The 19092-nt window shown below is 43.6% G+C and overlaps 1 protein-coding gene across 4 annotated transcripts in view; it reads right to left on the reverse strand.

Annotated features, from left to right (window-relative positions):
- The window catches only part of Pdk1 (Phosphoinositide-dependent kinase 1), a 407060-nt gene that overhangs the window by 323719 nt on the left and 64249 nt on the right, over positions 1 to 19092 (reverse strand). For 2 of the 4 annotated variants that reach the window (XM_069129235.1, XM_069129067.1), the window contains exon 2: positions 18330 to 18356. The exons of the other annotated variants lie outside the window; for them this stretch is intronic. In XM_069129235.1, coding sequence (XP_068985336.1) covers positions 18330 to 18356 — 27 coding nt within the window. The remainder of the gene's footprint in view (positions 1 to 18329; positions 18357 to 19092) is intronic. 4 annotated transcript variants of the gene reach the window in all.

Raw genomic sequence — 19092 nt, forward strand, 5'->3', positions numbered from 1 at the left:
TGGATAAGTTATCGTCTTCAAACGATATTACCGATTTCGTTTGTTCTTCCTCGTACTATCTATCTTCTATCTGGTATTTTATTTGATACAATTTCTAACGCGATAGTGTCGCGGAAGGCGAGCTTCGATAAAACTTTATTCGTCAAAAACATGCGTCATAAACGATAAAGTGTGATTTCAAAACGCTCGATCTAATTCGTACAAAGTTACGAAGACGTTAAACAGAGCTTCGCGATTAGAAATATCAAGCAATCGACTCATGATCCATAACACTACAATTAGTCGATCAAATCGCTTTCCTGCAACGACCTTAAGCTAGATTTTAGCCGATCGATTTCACGTACGACCGATATTAACTGGGTGTTTACCAGCCGCGTGGAAACTCGGAGGTTAAATTGCTACGTCCGCAGGAAGTGGTCATTTTATCGAGACAGAGAGAGAGAGAGAGAGAGAGAGAAAGAAAGAGAGAGAGAGATTCCGAAGTCTGATCGGATAGCGAGCTGGCAAGCGTGTTATGAGATCAGACGGCTGAAATAAAGCGCGTCACCGTGCGATTCGCAGAAATGTAGCTCGAGTTGATTCCGTATTAGTCGGTCGTGATTGCGGTCGTAAAAGATTCATTGTCGTGTGGAAAAGAAGACTTTTAAAAAGGCTGATTAATAATAAACAAGTCTCCTGATTCAACATATTCAGAAATAGTCAGCGTGTAAAATGTTGCACAATACCTCGACTGACTCATCAAACGCGTTGATACGATTCACAAAGAATTCCGTGAATCTTCTTACGGTAACGAGAATAATCGTTTCTTTGACTACTCTGGGAACGTATGATGGTTGATCAGCGTGGTACAGATTGGAGAATTGCTCTATATCATTTAATTGAAGGATATTGAAGTAATGATTATGAAATACATAATGAAAAGAAACAGTTTGTCAAGAAGGAACAAGCGTAAAGCAAATTTTAATACAAAGAAGGTAGTGCAAACTACTAGAATTTCGATAACTAAAGCTGAGACGTATAGTTTCATAAATGTTTTTATACGAAAGAGACTTTTCAATTTCTAAGGTACACTAGAACAGTCTAAGACCCATGAACCTCTGATGATATACGCGAACTACGCATCAGCTGTACGTGACTGTCAATATATACAAATTCTCCACAGCCCTTTTCAGTCTTTCAAACGAGTGTACAACCCAAAAAAAGAACAAGGATCAGCGTAAACGTGTGGCGCAGAAATGCGTAAGTCCCGTCGAAGTTTCCGGCGAGAAAAAACCCAGCAGAGATCCATGGGGACGCGAGAAAGGAACGAGACAAAACGGGAGTGTACGGTTTTCTCCTTGCTTCCTCCTTTTCTTTTTTTTTTTTTTTCTTTCTTATCAGACATGCGATTCACGTTCCTAGCCTCCAGCACCCCCGATTCAATCTAGGCGAGGTCGAAGGGTGGATTCTGGAAGGACCCGGGTTGCTTTGTGTTCGTGTGTCGAACAGTAAGAACGTGTCCAGAGTTGTGGAGGAGACAAGCTGTAGGGGAAGATTGAGCGAAAATTGGAGTGAGGGGTGCTCCTCTTGGAAAGAGAAAGTGCGAAAAAAAAAAGAATAAAAGGACAGGGCGAGCTGAAAGTTTTCGAGCAAGGAACGCTTTATGAGCGAAATTGATGGCGAGATGCACGGACGGGCGAGTAAAACGTTCGCCACGTGACATCGCTGCCCTCTTCGAACCGCTCGTATCCGGTCGTGGTTCCTCTCGAAGCGTCAGCTGCGGTCCAGAAATCTCGCTCTCGTAATCTCATTCACGGCCGCCCTTGCGGTGATCGAGTCGTAACCTCTGATCTAAATTCGACACGACCGATCGAGTTGATCGAGCCGGACAAGAGAACGACCGATTTACCAGATCTCCAGTTCCGCGCGTGGTATCGCTATCTTCCACCCCTTTTCACCTATCTTTTTCTGCGAAAGTATCGTGGATCGGATTAGGTTAGAAGGAAACGGAACTTACCTACTTCTTCCGATGCCACAATTTATGAGACCTCGAGAATTAAGTTCGATCTACTTTTCTATATGCAGTTAACCCTCTTTTTACAACTATCGTGAATTTTTCAACATTATTTCCGATATGTATAGATACCACGCTATCGTATGTGGAACGACAGAAATACAAAATGCTCTTTTTGGATCGCGACTGACCGAGTTCCCTGTGGAAACTAAGTACGATCTTTCACTTATCAGTTTGCTCTCCTATTCCGATTCCTATTATTCGCCATGCATTTAGAGGTAGATTGGGAGAGGGGAAGGAGGAGAAGGTTTAGGTTATTATGTCGAGTGTAGTACGCTGTTCGACCCATGCGATGGTACCGTATTACCATCCTGGAACGCTCAATTCGGAATGGAAATTACAATCGATTTCGTTCTTCGTCGCAGTTGCTCGAAACAGAATTGGCACGGCTTCTCGTGTTTTTCTATTTCGATCGCGTATATCGAACGAGCCAAATCGCTCCACTTAAAGTAATTAAGTACGTATGTATATGAAAAATTTATGTTACCTTCTCGCTACTAGAAGATTCTAGCAATCGAGCGGAAAACACAGCGGAGGTTAACGATGAATCGATTCAACAAAGTGGACATTCCCACGATCGTGATCCAGCGTTTGCAATGCAAATCTGCTCACTTTGCTGCTATCAATTATTTCTTCGTAATCTCGTCCGTGGACAATATCGAAGACAAGTTTCCGTTAAAAAAACTATCGAAGTACAATCGAAGTTGTAAATTTGAATGGCAAGCTCTGGCAGAATGTAAAAAGTCGTGGAAAATCTTAAACGGTTTTAAAACGCGACTAGGACGCTTTCGAAGATACGACAGCGAAGCTTCGAGATAAACGCGGCAGGGAAAAAAGTAGCAGGCATCTGGTCGCGAATTCTTTTTCATTAAGACCAGATGCAGAGCAGTCGCGAGTTCATTCACAAGTAGACGTTTACGAGCGGTTCTTTCCCTCCGGGCCGCTCTGAAACTTCGACAAAGTCAAGTTCACGCTTCAGCAGCGGTAAAAACCGAGTCCCTCCGTAGACCGCCGGATGTCCTGTGCAATAAATTCCGTGGCGTGGCGGCGGCGAAAAGAAGATTGGATTCAACGAGCTTGAACTTTTTAATTCGCGTAACGCGAATTAAAGTAGAAGATTCGTGTGTCTTCTCGCGTCTTTACACGGTGGAACGATAATGATTCCTGTAACGAGAGCTAATTGCAAGCGAAGGCTTTTTCACTACGGTTGGAAGTAGAAAAAGTAGACGCTGTAAGCTACGCGAACTTTACTCCAGCCAATAACTCGCTGTCTCAAAGTTTGCCGCACCGTTCCTTCGCTTTACAAAATGGTACTAATTTTTTCCGCGAGTTTGAGTAAACTTTCGAGAAGTTCTTTAAAAGGAAGACAAACTTAGTATTTTTACGAAAATATACAAAACCGATTCCATGAAACGAAGTAGTTGTTACTCGTGGTCGTTAGGATAAAATAGAATAAAATCCCTCAGGAACGTACTCTATCGACTGTAAATATTTAAACATCCGGGATGTAGTTCGATCAAAGGATTAATATTTTTCTTATATCTTCTGAGTTATGATTGAACAACGTTCCACGATTGTTAATACTCTACTCGAGCTGTAATTGGAATCAAACGGGGGCGTAAAAGTTTTCCACGGTAAGTGGGTTAACGTATATTTACAATAATTAATAATGTCCAAATACATACTTATGGATGATAGTATAAACGGCGCCAATGGTTGTCATGCGTTTTGTGTTTGCTCGCAAGAAACACACCGCAGACGGATGTCATATACGTATGAATAGCAACAGGCCGCAACACGTGTGCAACACCAACGCGTTTCCGGCGATTTTAAAAAGACAGAGATACTATTTCGCGCGCCGTTTCATAAATTAGGATCCGGAGGATTTACCAGATGAATTACAGCTGGCTCGATAACGCGTCAGCCGACTGCTCTCTTTTCCCGTTTCGCGGCGGAAAGCTCGTGCTGCCGGTTCATAAATTCCTTTGCGTGTTTTTATTCGTCCGAACGCCTAAACAGAAAACGCCGTTTGCATGATAAAGCCGGCGACGTTCAGCGTCGCCTACAATCTGAAATTCATGTTTGCCTCGATCGATACGGATAACATCGCAAAATTGAAAATTATACTTCACTTTACTACCCCCGCTCACAGTGGTAGGTTAGTTCGTTTTTCTTTTTTACCACGCGTCAAACGAGATCGTTGAAAAAACGAAAGAAATGATTCCGTGAGTATCGGCACGCCATCTCGGCGCGCTAATAATTATCACTGACGATTAATGCGTTGGAGACTAGTTTATTCCACAAAACTAATTGTACGAGGTATATTGTGTGGCTCTGATTGATGAACGTGTAATTATCACGAAATTATCCGATCTCTGTGCTACGCATTTTGCGACAACGTGACGCCTAATGTCGCTCACTTATGTTAATTAACGGTGTTCTGGAAAACCTGATCGAGAGTCAATTCCGCATCTACACGTTTTGCGCTGGAAATATTTTTGTCTAGCTTGAATCTTTTAAATTTCTTTTCGACTATATAGAAGCTACATTTCCTTGCAATTAATAAGTGATACTTTACGAATATTATTTCTACAGTCCTGGAATCATCACGCGAAAGAACAAATTGGCAAACACGCGTTTAAATTCGATCGAACGGGACGGGCGCCATGGAAAACGGCGAGATTGTGAGCGCAAAAACGGCGCACGACGTCGATTAACGCAAGATCCACGCGTACATTGTTTTCGCTTGTATTTCACCTAAATGATCATGGGCACACCGGTCGCGAGGACACCCTTTGACAATCGCAGCGGAATCAATCGCAAATTGTTTTGTCCCGGCTGTCCGCTCGCCGAGGAAATATGTACTTGACGCGACAGAAATTAATTTTGCAAAAACCCTGGCGCCCCGACGACTGTCCCGTAAATAAGCTCTCGCAGTTTTCGTTTCCCCTTTTCCTTTTTTGAATACTAAAGGTAATCTTTTTAATTTATGTCAGAGTGTGCTTAAATTTATGATGAGACCGGAATTGAACTTTTTTTTAGGAAGGATCGTAACGTGAAACTAACTTACGTTATACAGTGGTTCACACATACAGTGGTAAAAAACTTTTATGCGTTAAAATTTTAATAGTAGAATAGCATCACCTATTTACACGTATATAATATAAAGCTCGAACGACACAAAACAACAGCATCTTCTCCATTTGCTGTAAGACGTCAGGTCCTTTTAGCGAATAGGAGAATTCAGCCTCCTTATAAACAGTATTTTCAGGCAACGAGCGAATTTATCCAACAAAATACTTTGTTCCGCAAGAGTTACGGACAGTATGGATTCAAGGATTACCAGAAACCCTTCGATGCTCTTCTCGAAGAGTTGCACCATTTATGAAAAGGAAAAGCCGTGATACAGTCGTAGCTAAAAGCTTCATTGAAATAAACGCAAGTGCGGTGTCGCGCAGCAGCCAGTTTCAAAGGACTCGCGTTGCCCTTCTGTAGAAGTGATTCTCCTTCTTCATCCCTAACTCGGTCCTGCCGCTTATGCATATATGTATGTATATTATGTGTCATGCATATATGCATGATTCGCGTACATACACGGAAGCATGCACGGCCACATAGCACGTGCGTATATCCTCGATCCCCGTGGACGACGCTGGCTTACAAATTGCCAAACTTCTTAGCAAACCGGGAGGAGGAAAGCACGACTGACGGTAAGGAGAGAGCCGGGTTCAAAGGAATCGGGAAAGGACGCGTTGACAAGACGAGGAGAGCAGGAAAAAGGAAGAGGCACTTGTTGTGCCGATCGAACATCCTACGAGTATGTCGAAACACGTCCAGCGAATTTCCCTTCTGAAATGCAGGATGTGTCGTGGCACGTGGCTATCGAAGGGCTGTTGAACTGGCGACTCGGAAAACAATAAAAAAAGGTCCCTGCATACTTGAGACTTCCATTTGGCGCGCACGATAATTCCGATAACGTATCTTTTAGAAGATCTAAAGTGTAACGATCACAGAAGAAAAACGCGACAGGAACATTTTTAATGTACATTCTCCGATTATAATTGCGATCAATCTAAACGATCGTAATCATTCTATGATTAAGCAGAAGAATTTTAATACAGTAGCTACTGTACAAGGTCGAATTATTATATACCTAACTACTTGTTTCTATTCCTAGATTATTACATACAGAAAACGTACTCGCGATTTTGATTTTCGTGATAATGCAAAGTTAATGAAAGCGCTGAAAGTGGAGGACAGCGTAAACGCTGCTTGTATCAATTTTACAGATTATTTATTTTGCGCAGGCAGAGTCTATAAACGAAACAACAGGGACACGTTACGAGAACGTGGACAAAGGACGGTACACAATAGGCCCGCGATTAATTTCGCCGATCGTCGTTGGATGACCGTATCGCAGTTATTTTATTAATATCCAATCGTATTTCGAAAACGTACAACTCGAAATCGAAGGGCTGCAATAACCATCCATCCAATTTGCACGTGATCGCAGAAATGGACGCAAGGTGGCTCTTTATTAAATCAATTCCAATGGTAGCACAGAATGGACGAGGGCGAGGAAGGGGGCCGATGCGTGACTGAGAGAGGGCTAATTACGAAAATATTTGATCTCTGTAAAAGATCGTATGTCGGTGCGCGCGTTCGCTCACGTATTACGTTTTACGTTGCTTTCGCTATAAATCATCCTTTCGTTCCTGACTGTCCGAAATTCCTTGTTTCTTCGAGTTATACGCCATTGTTTTGAGAAAGATTTGGCCCATGTTCTCTATTGAGATATGTATAATTTTGTGTGCTAGACTAGATTAGCCGCGTAGTAGTGACACACGTATGTGAATATGAGTGTATGGAAATATGTGTGTGTACAGCGTCTCGAAAAACAAATGAATGTAACTGTTCCGTTGGCAGTGTGATATGGAAAATGGTGAGACAAAGAGAGTGCTGAGACGCGTGCAAATGTATATCGACGAAGATCCTGGAAATCGTTTATTAAATAAATCTAAAACTATTTTAATATGAATTATAAGTGTAACCTTAGTGTTCCTTTACTTTTATTTCGGCAATTAAGATGCACAATTCTCAACATTCTCGTCAATGCTTTTAAGCTGAACTAAATGGACATTCGTACGGAGAGACAATAGATAGGAACTGCATCTAATTCACGAAATATCGATTATATAAATTCAAAACTTAACAGTTAACCTTAGCCAAATTTTCTTGGCACTTGGTGCACGAGACGAAAAAATCACGAGAGAAGATCAAATATTCGCTTGTACGTCGCTTATCTGTCACGAGTAACTAATAGCAGGTTTTCATTAAACTCGTCGATCAACTTTTTCGTTCAAACCTCGCGAAACTTCAGAACATCGAAGGACGATCGACGAGAAACCTTTGGCTTTCATAGCGGCAAAGAGAAGTAAGTTGAGTGTAATCGTAATGAGTGAAGTACGGAAGAGAGGGAAGAGAATGGCGGGAAAACAAATTCATCGAACCACTCGAAAGGCACGATTTCCCAAAGAACGTCTCCCGACGCTCGTAACCGCCGACCTCGTTGTTGTTTTCAACGCGAGCTTTCGTTTTCCTTCTGCCTCGTTGAGCGAACATGGCTCTCTACCACCTCTTAACCCGCAACGAAAATGTCGAAGCCGTTTCGTCCTGCATAATCGTGTCGCGACGCGGGGGAGAAGATAAATCGTTCTTCCGTTGTCCTCTTACGTCATTCTCGGCAATTAACCGTTGATGAAAAATAGTTGTTTCTTTTTTGCACGAGACGGTTGCGAGTGCGTGAGTAATTGATGAGTGAGGAAACCATTAAAGCTCCGAAGGAACGCTTTAAACTTTTTCAGCATCGATTTTATACAAAGAATGAAATATATTTTTGGTAGATGGATCAATGTCGAGTTCGTGACAGAAAGTAATTTGTAAATTTTTAGTTCTCCAACCAGTGGTCGCGAGATTTTTATTATTAGTTATCAAACCTGCTTCGATATTGAAATCTCGATAAATTTGATCGCTTACAATTTCCCACTGAATTTAATCTGTGTGCGCTCCAAGCTAAAAGAACGAAAATGAAAAAAAGCACTTGGACCAGCATATAATTAGATTCAGCGAATCCGACAGGGAGAATGATCTGGATAATAACGAAAGTGGTCGCGCATTTCAGCGAACGGTCCCGATTACAGAAGTAAAAATTCCTATTGAAGGACTCCCATGGGGAGAGACAGAATGCGCGTCCGCAGGCTGCCAGAAATATAATTAAAAAGTGGTAGTTCGATATCGTGTCGCGGACTGAATAAAACCGCGTAATGGATTTTTTCCATTTACTTGGTCCCCTCGAACTTTCTCCGAGCGTCATGAATCTTCACAACGTCTCGGCAACACCCTAACGTGTGCGCATACGTGAAATGGCGGTCTCCTGTATGGTATACAGGATCGTGTGTTCCCAACGACACGGAGACCCGACGGGAAAACGACTTCGGGTCGTTTCCACACCTCCGACCAAGGGTAGGCGTGCGACGATCCTACGTTATAGACTCGCTTCTCCTGCTTCCAGGTCTTTTACCCTCGTCCTGCTTTACGACTTTATCCGATGCCCGTGCATTCCGCCTTCTTTACGGATGTTCCTCGCACACGTTGCTGATTTTATGCCCTTGAAATCTCTATACACGATGTAGTTTGTACCGCAAGTTTAACGAAGCACCGGTACCGTCTCTTGTTGTTTCTACCAAAGGTTAATTACTCGAGTAAGATCTGCAGAAGGATTGGAGAAAATTGTATTTCTAATCCGTGATTCTACAAAGAACGGACAACGTCTGGATTATCTAAATTCGATCCTCATTCAGCTTCATCTACGATTACGATTTGTTCAGTAATCCAAGACCGAAGCAATAGCGCACATACCCGGAAGAAGAATTACGAAAATGGCCTTAAGTTTGTCCAAGTCGTTACCTTAACGGCCGTGTAACACGTAACGCGATAATGTGGCGAGCAAGACAGAAGAAGGCATCCCTTACGAACATCCTTTATACTTGTATCCCACGATACATCCAGTCAGCCAGCCAACCAGCCAAGCAACCAGTCAGCCATGGAGTTAATGGAAATGCTGGGAGCATGGGAGCGCATACTAAACGGCCTGACCTCTCCCCCCCTGTGCAACCGATGACTTTTCGACTTTTCCTCGCGTTTCTGCCGCTTCCTAGGGACACGCAGCGACGATCCTCCTTCTCATAACTTCGTTCGTCCGCGAACCCATAAATTTACCGCGACAACGCATAAATCAGACGTGCGTGCCCGAACGTACGCAGGTCAGATAGACGACTCGAGGAGAAGCGATCAGCATTCCAACCGCGGAGAGACCTTCGATATATACCGGCGGCGCAGAGTAAACACGATCAGCGTACAACGGGAACGATCTTTCCTCCTTCTCGGATCGACAACGTTGGAAGAAGCGCGCGATACCTTGTTGCGATGTTCGAAGCTGGTCGATGTAACCTCCAGTCTATTTATCACGACCGCGGCGGAATTACGCGCGCGTTCTGCTACATCCACGGGCGACCGCGTCGAAACTCACATATACGTGGGTATCGCATGTTTCTTTTCGTCCTTCTCCTTTTTTTTATTTATACGCCTATCTATGAAAAGGGTAGCTACCTACAGAAGAAGAAAAGCGATAGAGCACGAGAATTTACATCGCTCTTCACATTTCGCGGCGTTTCGATTAATTTACGTGAAAGCGCTCTTTCACTGGCAAAAAAGAAAAAGTCGCCGCCTCGACGATTCGAAACGCCTGCACGAACGAACGATCCATTTGCGGATCCCTTGGCTTTTTTCTCCGAAACTTTCGTCGATGAGCAAGAAACAAAAAACGGAGGAAAGAAAGGGAAAAAATACAAAAACAAGGAGATCGACCGGACATGCATCGTTGCGACTACATACCGTCCCAAATCGGTGGCCTCGGATGGGTGGTACTCAGAGAAGAAGTTCGAAATGATCGATGACCGGCCGATATTGGTAGCGACATATGGAGTAGCGTATCCGCCAGCTTGCTCCTATAATGGGCGCCGCCACAACCTTTTTCCACGCGCTGGAGATGTCACGCCTCTGATGTCACTCGAGAGCAAATTTCTACTTAACGACTCACGGATATATACGAAAGATGTATACACGACTGCTCGCGAACGTTTACTTCTCACGCAGCGGCCTTTTTACGGGGACTTTCGACGCATCAATCAGGGCCTCGTGACGCGAGAGACGTCCAGAAAAGAAAATAGAGAGGCGGACGTACCAGTGAAACGGATAAACGAGCGAAACAGGAGAGGTGCTCCATTCGGTTTCACGGTTTCTACGTTGTTTCAAACGTCAGTGAAATCGTGCTACTCTTCTTTCGTCTGGGTCGTTATGGGCGGAATGGCATTCGTGCAAAGGGTACTTTTAATCTTTTCTATATTTATATCATACACCAAATTCCGTGCGCGATACGAAAAACGCAAACCTTTTTGCGTAAAATACAAATGTAAAATTTGTTTTGTAAAAAAACAAATTGAATTATCATTAACAGTTTGTATATATTAATACCCTTGGCTCTAATCATTGATAGCGTACACGCTATAATTTTGCAGCCACTCTAAGTTGATACATATGAATACGTATAAGAGTATCATCCTTGACGGAATAACGACTCTTCATTTTGGTCTTCAAAGATTTCCAAGAATTCTAGGACAAATCCAGGAACATTTACAAGAATTTTACGTTCGATGTCACTCGACTAATCCTTTTAATATTAATTAATCATAGAATCAGCGAGTGTTTCTCCGCGTAGAACTTTCCAAGTTTACTCTAGCACTCTCGTCGTAATGAAAATTTCGCGACTCATAACCGAGTCCATAGATAATGAGAAGAGGGTAACGTCAAGAAGAAAAGGGAGAAGGAAAGAGGTCGCTATCGAGCGTCGAAGAAAAAATAACGAAGGTAGTCTGGTTCCCTATCCGTGCCCTCGCATCTCTTAATCAATTATTGTTAGACTCGTCCACACCTCCCCCGCCACTGCCAGGCGATTTCTCTTGAAAAATTGATCGGGGCCTGTCTTTTGCCGACCCTTCTATTCCTTGGCGAGCATACGCCGCAGATCAGAGAAATGTAGGTCGAGGGAAAAAAGTCGAAAGTTGGCTGGAACGGCGCAACGATGTTTAATTCGAACGCGTAAAATCAGGAGTCGCAATCTTCGTCGAATTAAGATCAAAAATCCACAGGGTCGATCGGCTTCATTAGGCGGCCGAGATCAAACGAATGGCGCTTGAGCGTCGAAATGAAAAATGTTGGAATTATCTCGCTCCCTCAGCGCCGAGTCTTGCGACTTCTCGCGCCTAGGGGTGACTGCTGCCGGAGTCCTTCCTGATGCTGCGTCCCTAGGAAAACTCATTACTCTGTCAGGGATATTCATCAAGCTTTGATTATTTGCATGTCACACATTGAAGCTCGTCTAGATCTTGCGTCTTAAAAGCTCCCGACGCGACGCTTCCTTGTTTATACGTTGTTTCGCTACAATTGCGATTTTAGCTTTGGTATTATTGTGCGTCAGAGATAACGTTAGGAATAGATGGAAGATTCTTAGGGTAGATTGGTACAGTGACGAATGGTTCGAATATTGGGTTATCGTGACAATGTTTAAGTTGAGGATCCGGGACTTGACACGGTTGATATAAGACCTTCGAAACATTTTCTTCTCCGGGAAAAAGAAACTTCCTATATTTGGTAGTTCTCTCAACTTCGTATATCCAATTCGTACGACGACTCCCCCAAACTACAATTCTCCCAAACATGGAAATAATTCTATATACGCAAATCTCTCTCATCGCTTCTAATCCGTCTGTGCCCTGGAAAGAAGCTCGTGACGCGGAGAATTCAAATATTTAGGAACACGTTCGATCGAGTCGAGCTAAATATTTACCTAAGACAAAATGAAAAGAACGAGAGAAGGTTCGACGGAACCGATTCGGGGGATGAAATGAGCGTCCAGTCGGGAAACATATTCGAGGATCTCGACTCCGCCGATTCGAAACTCACCCTTCCGCCTATCAATTCCCAATAGGTTGGCGCTCCGTTCGAGAGCGTACTCGACTGTCCGACAGGAGAACAGGAAGAGAGACGGAGAAAGAGGGAGGAACGTAAGGGCCCCGTGTCTCGCGGCGGCGGCGGCACGTCGAATTCTTCAGTCGTTAGGCGCGCAGGCTGTAATTGACGTGGTCGAATAATGGAGTGCTGCCAATGGGCACAAAGGGCGAATGCTGGATGCGGTGGTGCCGCATGAAAAGCCCGAAGGGTGGCAGAGGGAGAGGGTGGCGAACGGTCAGAGCAAAGTTCCTTGCGATCCAAAAGGAGACAGAACGTTTTTATCCCGTTTCCGACCCCTATCTGATCAGGAATGCCTCTCACGACTCGAGTGATTTATTCCCTCCATTTCTGAGGATTATTTTATATATAGATCCGGGCCAGAGCCACTCTGGACGCCGTGCCACGCTGCGTCGCGTCGCGTCGCGTCGCATCAGCATCACGTCTCCTCTCTTCTTCCTTGGTCGAAACTCAGGGCAAAGACTTCCAGGATCACCCACCCACCGTCTCTGTTCCGCGTTTCCGGCGTCGCCACAAGCCTTTTCGAAAGTACCAGTCCTTTCGAATTCCTGACTCGGCAGCTCCCTCTGCGCGTACCCACAAAGGGAGTTATTTCTTGAATTCTTTCGCCACGCGAATTCCCGCCGGCTAGGGTGTCACGGTTATAAATCGCTCCACCCCCGATCAAGATCCCCGATTTTTATTCGGGAGATCGAGTTGCGATTCGACGCACCATGTACCGGATCAATTTTCAAATTCTGTTAACAACTGTATCTATGTTACATATATCTATACGTACATCTCGTCTGCTTTTTGAATTACCGAATGACGCGATATCATAAGAGGATGGAGGGAAGAAAAGCAACATCCAACCCTCTTTTCTCACATCGAAGAAGCACCAGGACTTCGAAAATATCATTCCGTGTAATGGACGAATGGAAAGGGGGGAATCGTTGGAACGAACTGAGCAGACAGACGGTACCGCCAAAACTTTTTTCCAGCCGACGAATCTCTTGGAACACGGGCGCGGCGAGAATCCGGTGTCGACTTTTCGCGAAATGCTGCGAACACCACGGCAGTGCCATAACTTTCGAGATTTGAGAGATATCAGTCGGGCTCCGGTAAATCACCGGCAATCATTCACAAGATTTCACGGGATAAGAAACGTGAAACGTATTCCCTCTGCCAACTTCTTTGTTTCTCTGTCCCTCTTCCCCTCTACCGTAGCTCAGCACTTTCGACCTCCTTTTTCCATGACCACGTTAGCTGCTCGACACTTGGCGAACCACGTAGGGCCACGTCCTACGATAATTCCATTAACGAACAGAGAATAGCTTATAGCTAGAAGAGGATTCTTCGCTGGATTAACACCAATCTATCGCGTTTTACGGATTGGCTCGATCGACTAGTCGACTTTTATTTGGTCGACACTCGTCCAAATCGGATTCGATCATACGTAGTATCGGTATCGAGCTACGTTACGCGCCTTCAAGGGGCAATCTCGTTAACATCTTCAACGTGTCCTTCGACAGGGGTGACTCGGTAGTCTTTCGCGTTGATGTTTGCTCGTTTAGGTACTTTGAAAAATCCCTCCAAATCCCTTGGTTTTCGCTTATCCTTTTATTATCGCGTGTTGGAATATACCGATGTGTCGTCAGAGTTTAATTAAAGAAAATCCAACATCGTTGCTTTACGAACGATGCTTTATTCGAATGGACAGCATGTAGTTAAAGAAACGTTTCTTGGTTTCCTCGATAGCCGTTTAGTGCAGGGACGCGTAAAAGTTTATCTCAACGTCGATAAAGTGTGGAACGAATTCGTACAAAAATGCGTTGTGAACGTACGTGAAAATATTTAATTCATGGACGCATTTCATATGATTTATAATAGCGATACGGCAGTCGATGCCCGCCTATATGCTTTTATAGTATTGCTCCGTGTCTCCTCTTCCGAGGGAACGTAACTTTCTTGTATCTTCAATAACGGGGGGGAAATAACTGCTGGCGAATATGCGGGAAGTACCCGACGCTAATTTTGATAAAAGTTTGTGGGTTTATAAAAGGAATACAACTTTGTTTTCCAGTAATAGCAATAAAAGTCCATTTGCTACGAACAGTTTCCTTCTTACAGATAACATCTAAGAGGTTATATAGACGAATATTCAAAAGATATATCGTGCTTCTACCGAACGTTGTCAAAAATTCTCGTTATCCTTCACCCAGTTTCGCAGTTCCCTACGGTTAATCGATTATAAATCTTCTAACACGAAAGAATTTCGTTAAGAAATGGCGGAAAAGGCGACGAAAGCGTGACGACGATTCTGAAAAACTACGCAGCGGTATAGCCGAACATTTTCAAAATAGCCGCGCGCTGGTAAAATACTGCGCCGTGTAAATCAATCGGCTGAGCGTTCGCGAAACGCGACGCTCTTAAATTTCCCTCGAACTGACGGCCGCCAACGAAGGTGCGCAAAGTGTTGGATTGTCGGTTATAGGATGTCCAGACTCGTCAACTCGTCCTATTGGCCGTTACGTCCGCACTCGCCGTAACGTTTGTTTGATGGAACGCGCGTTACGTTTAAGGTGAAACTCTCGAAGTGATTGACGAAGGCTATTAGGGATAGTTCGATTTCGATGGCAATGTGCAGATTTTCGAGAAGGTGATTCTGGAGTAACTTTGAATTAGGATAGACGACGACGATATGGAACCTTGGAACCTTACGCTATTTTTACACGATAATTTATTCGCGCATTTGTTATTTTTCAACATTCAAAATTTCAAATCTTATCGTCGATATCGAAATTCATCCAGCCGCGCGATAGTAACTAAAAAAAATGCACACATAAAAATGTCTGCGAAAGCCAGTCTCCCAAATAAAAATAAGTCTGGTAAAAAAAGAGTCACGTGAAAAACGCGGACGGTTCCCTGAAATATCGAAATTCGCAGTTTCATATCGAGCAACCGAAAGTTTAACTACCTGCTATTTCTGCGTAAAAACCACACGCTTTTCTCGTTCTGGTTCAGACATTGCCCACGACTATTCCCTTTCGACTGGCAGACACGCAACAACCAGCGTTTATATGTTATTCCGCTGGAAATAATAATATTGCAAGTGAGGAGGGGTGGCAGATCGACGGCATTGCGTGGCGGCGCCATTACCGTGCCTAAAGCACCGAAATTATCGGTGTATCGCGTGGCGAACGGGGGTGGTCGGTTCTCTTGCGAGTGTCCCGGCGAAAAAGAGAGCGAATCGCAACAAATCACTCGATATCTCGGAAGCCACGCGCCGAGAAAGCCGGCGAACAGCCCCGAGGAGACAGAACCGAAGGAAAGAGAGAGACGAAGGGGAAAAGGGGACCGGAACAACCACAGAGACGCAAGAACTTTTCTTATTTACGAGCGAGCTTATTTCCTCGGGCTACTGCATATGGATATCAGAGCGAAGCGATGGCACGCAGCGCGGCGAGCCGAGGTGGATGCGAGAATCGGCCGAGCACACCGCCTGGAACTTTAATGCTACCTTCCAAGCCCTCCTTCCGCCTCGCTGGTCAATTCTCTTCTTTCTCCACTTCAGGGACTGCTCGTGTCAACCGCCCACTCCACACACCTTGACACACGCTCGAATCAGCTCGCTTTCTCGCGCGGAAAGCCGGAGAAACTTCAAGCTAAAGGATTAGAAAAGGCGCGGTTGGCTTTCCAGCAAGGGAATCTCGATGCAAATGAATGGAATAAGTCGTAGAGTTAATGTAATCTAGTTAATCGTAATGACGGCTAATGGAATACCAGACGTTTTAGAAAATTGTTTTCAAGAGAATTTTAATGAAACAAACAGGGTTCGTGGTGAAATCGGTGGGGAGATTCCATTTGAAGTAATTTGAACTCGTTCCGCCGTTCGCACGAGAAGATTTAATGGGATACCTATATCCTAATGTATCGCGTTATCTGGTAAATAACATTAATCGGATTAATCGTTAAAATGAACTTCAGTCGATATTTGTTGACTCGAGCCGCCATGCCGGTGAATATTTAGGCAGAAGTCGGTGTTCACCTTGCAGCGATCTGTGCGTATCGATTTACTCGGGTTTATTTACCTGATCATTTCGACTAACCGTTGATTCGTGATATACAATAAACGGGTCAAATATGTAAAATAATCGACTCGATTGAAATAACGTTTTACAGGAGTTAAACTTTGAAATTTGTTTGCTCCTATGAAAAATAAAAAGAGAAAACATAGTCGGAATCCGTTCTCAGGTATAAACTTTATAATCGACCATTTCGCATGTAGCGAAGCGAAGAAGACGATAGAAACGCGATTCTATTTTCCAGAGAGTTCGTCGCGCACACGGCATAATATACGGAATTCAAAAAGAATTTGTGCGTTAGTCGCTGTTTAAGACACCGTTAAACCAGCTCACAGTACACTTATTTTTACGACTAGAAGACTTCCTCTGTAGTTATGAAAAGTTTACCCGTCCAAAAGTCGTCCAGTAAAGTGAACCTTCGTACTTTAAGGCTGTTGCCACGTGCATATTCGCAGCGTCGACAGAAATTGTCTTAAGGAAATTACCCCGCCCTGAAACTACCACGAAACATTAGTCTTCGACGACCACATTCTTTGCAACACTGTAACTGCTTTCACTTCGACAAAAACTCTCGACGCCTCACGTTGCAACATTGCTCGACAAAAAGAAGAAAACTTGCGGCAGAGAGAACCGACAAGTATTTACAGGTTGATCAAGATACCTGAAGTTTAACCGGGCTGGTTTGACTTTGTGTAGTCCGATTTCCAGGATGTGGAAGTCACCGGTTTCTTCGTGTCCTTAATTACACTGGTTTGCCGTAAAAGGCTCGCTTGGATCCGGAAAAGAATTTGGATCTGAAAGGATCTTCTTGTTGAAGTAGCCGAATTATCGGACCCACATATCGACTCCTTTTCGAGTGTGCCGGTTACGTCGTGCGAATCAGCACGTAAGAAGATTAAGAATACAGAGAACAAGCAGACAGCAGCGGCAAAAATGTTGTCGGAAACGTTGCAAAGATGTCAAGGAAATGAAAAGATACGTTTATCGATTTTATTGTAGTTTCGAAGAACAAGTGATACGTGGAATGTTAAGAGATACCGTTGTTGCCGACGAAGGAAATAGCACAACATCGCATCAAAAATTGATGGAGGAACGACAATGCGGAAATAGTAGTAGAATAATTTTTCAGAAATCAGCAGAATGTTCGATTTCTCCGCCGTTATCATTCTTTCTCGAGAAAACATTAGGACTATCAGCGATAAAGGTAAGAAAGCGACTGGATTTCGCTCACGTCCGAAGAAAAAGTGAATCTGTCGTCCGAGAGGGAATCACGTCGCCGGAAACGTACTACCTACTCTGTCACAGTAGCACGTCACTGACTGTTTCTTGATTCGAGCACAGAGATCGACGACGGAGCCCTGATCTCCCGACAGGGTCCAGAAATTCGTTTCGTACGGTTAGTGATGGACAAGATTTGTTTGAATTCTGTCACGACCTCCCCGATCGTTCTCCGTAAGGCAAAAGGGACAGGTCGTGGTCCCTTTACAGAAATTGGATGCAGGATTTATTCGTGAAATCGGAACGTATTACCGAAGCAACGTGACCATTCAAAACCAAACGAAATATATGAAAATCATACTAAAGGAAACCAGACAGTAGCAATCTGTATAATAAACGATCCTTGTCTTAAAATATCTTGACCACTAGAAAATTTTGTGTGACACATTTGTCGCGTAGTGAATCAGTAAGCGGAATAATTACACGCAGATGTTTGTACTTGTTAGATAATTTGAGTTAATTCGTCAGGATAGAACAGAGGTAAAGGAAAAGTGAGAATTCCTAAGTGCCTTGAATATCGGTATTTAGATGACGCGAGATAACTCTACCTATTCTGTACACGAACCGCATGCAGAAACGGGTTCAACTACATACCTCCGCGTGTTTGCGCCGGAATTCTCCGAAGGAGAATTTCCTTACCTTCAATTACGTGTTAAGGTTCAGTGTATAATTTTCACCGCGTATAATTTAAAACAACCATAATCATGTTATTTAGCCTTTCGATCGTCTTGGTATTACGCAGTATTTTTCGGTTTTCCAATAGAATACTAGAGTAATTTTGTATTTACCTTCTCCTTCTGCGGATCATCCTCGATCTGAAATAAGACAAAACGCAGCAATTACCATTTAATTCTATATTATGAGACCAGAACTTATTTACAAATGAAACAAAATCACTTCCTAGGTCGTCATTGAAAAATTGCGTCGAAATGTTTCAAAATTGTCAAAAATTATCCGAAATACAAAAAAAAAAAAGAAAGGCGCGACGAATATCGGATATTTGTTTCGAATCCCCGAATACGCAACGGAAACATTATCGATATCCGTACGCTATTTCTGTGGCTACAATTTATATTTAACCATTATCTCGAGCAGGATCCGCGTTTGTAAACATCCTCGAAATGGACCATCGATAGATAAAAAGCGGTCACTGGTCGCGCGATTAAACGGCGTCAGGATAAGAGTTCATTGCAATCCAATTACCTCCGCCACTCGACAGGGGGTAATTAATCGTACGGACGATGGCTCGCGAGTATCGACCTAGTAATTGTTAAGTCAAGACACGGATTACCGATATCTCCGAGTTGAATTTCGCGATGTTTTGCACGAAGGTTATCGAGTCGATTCTGACGTCACATGAAACAGAAATGAGAAGTATGGAATTTTTGCCAATTTCATACTTTGGATTGTTTAAAAAGAAATCATGGAAATTATTGGAAATTGCGAAGAGTGACGAATACAAATGAACTGAATAGAAAAACTTGTACTAAGAATATATTTATTAAATGATCTTTATGTTACATGGTACGGTTAATCTTTAAAATTATGGGA

The sequence above is a fragment of the Bombus flavifrons genome, chromosome 1 (assembly GCF_040668555.2).
Source record: "Bombus flavifrons isolate JBK064 chromosome 1, iyBomFlav1_principal, whole genome shotgun sequence".
Classification (NCBI taxonomy): domain Eukaryota; kingdom Metazoa; phylum Arthropoda; class Insecta; order Hymenoptera; family Apidae; genus Bombus; species Bombus flavifrons.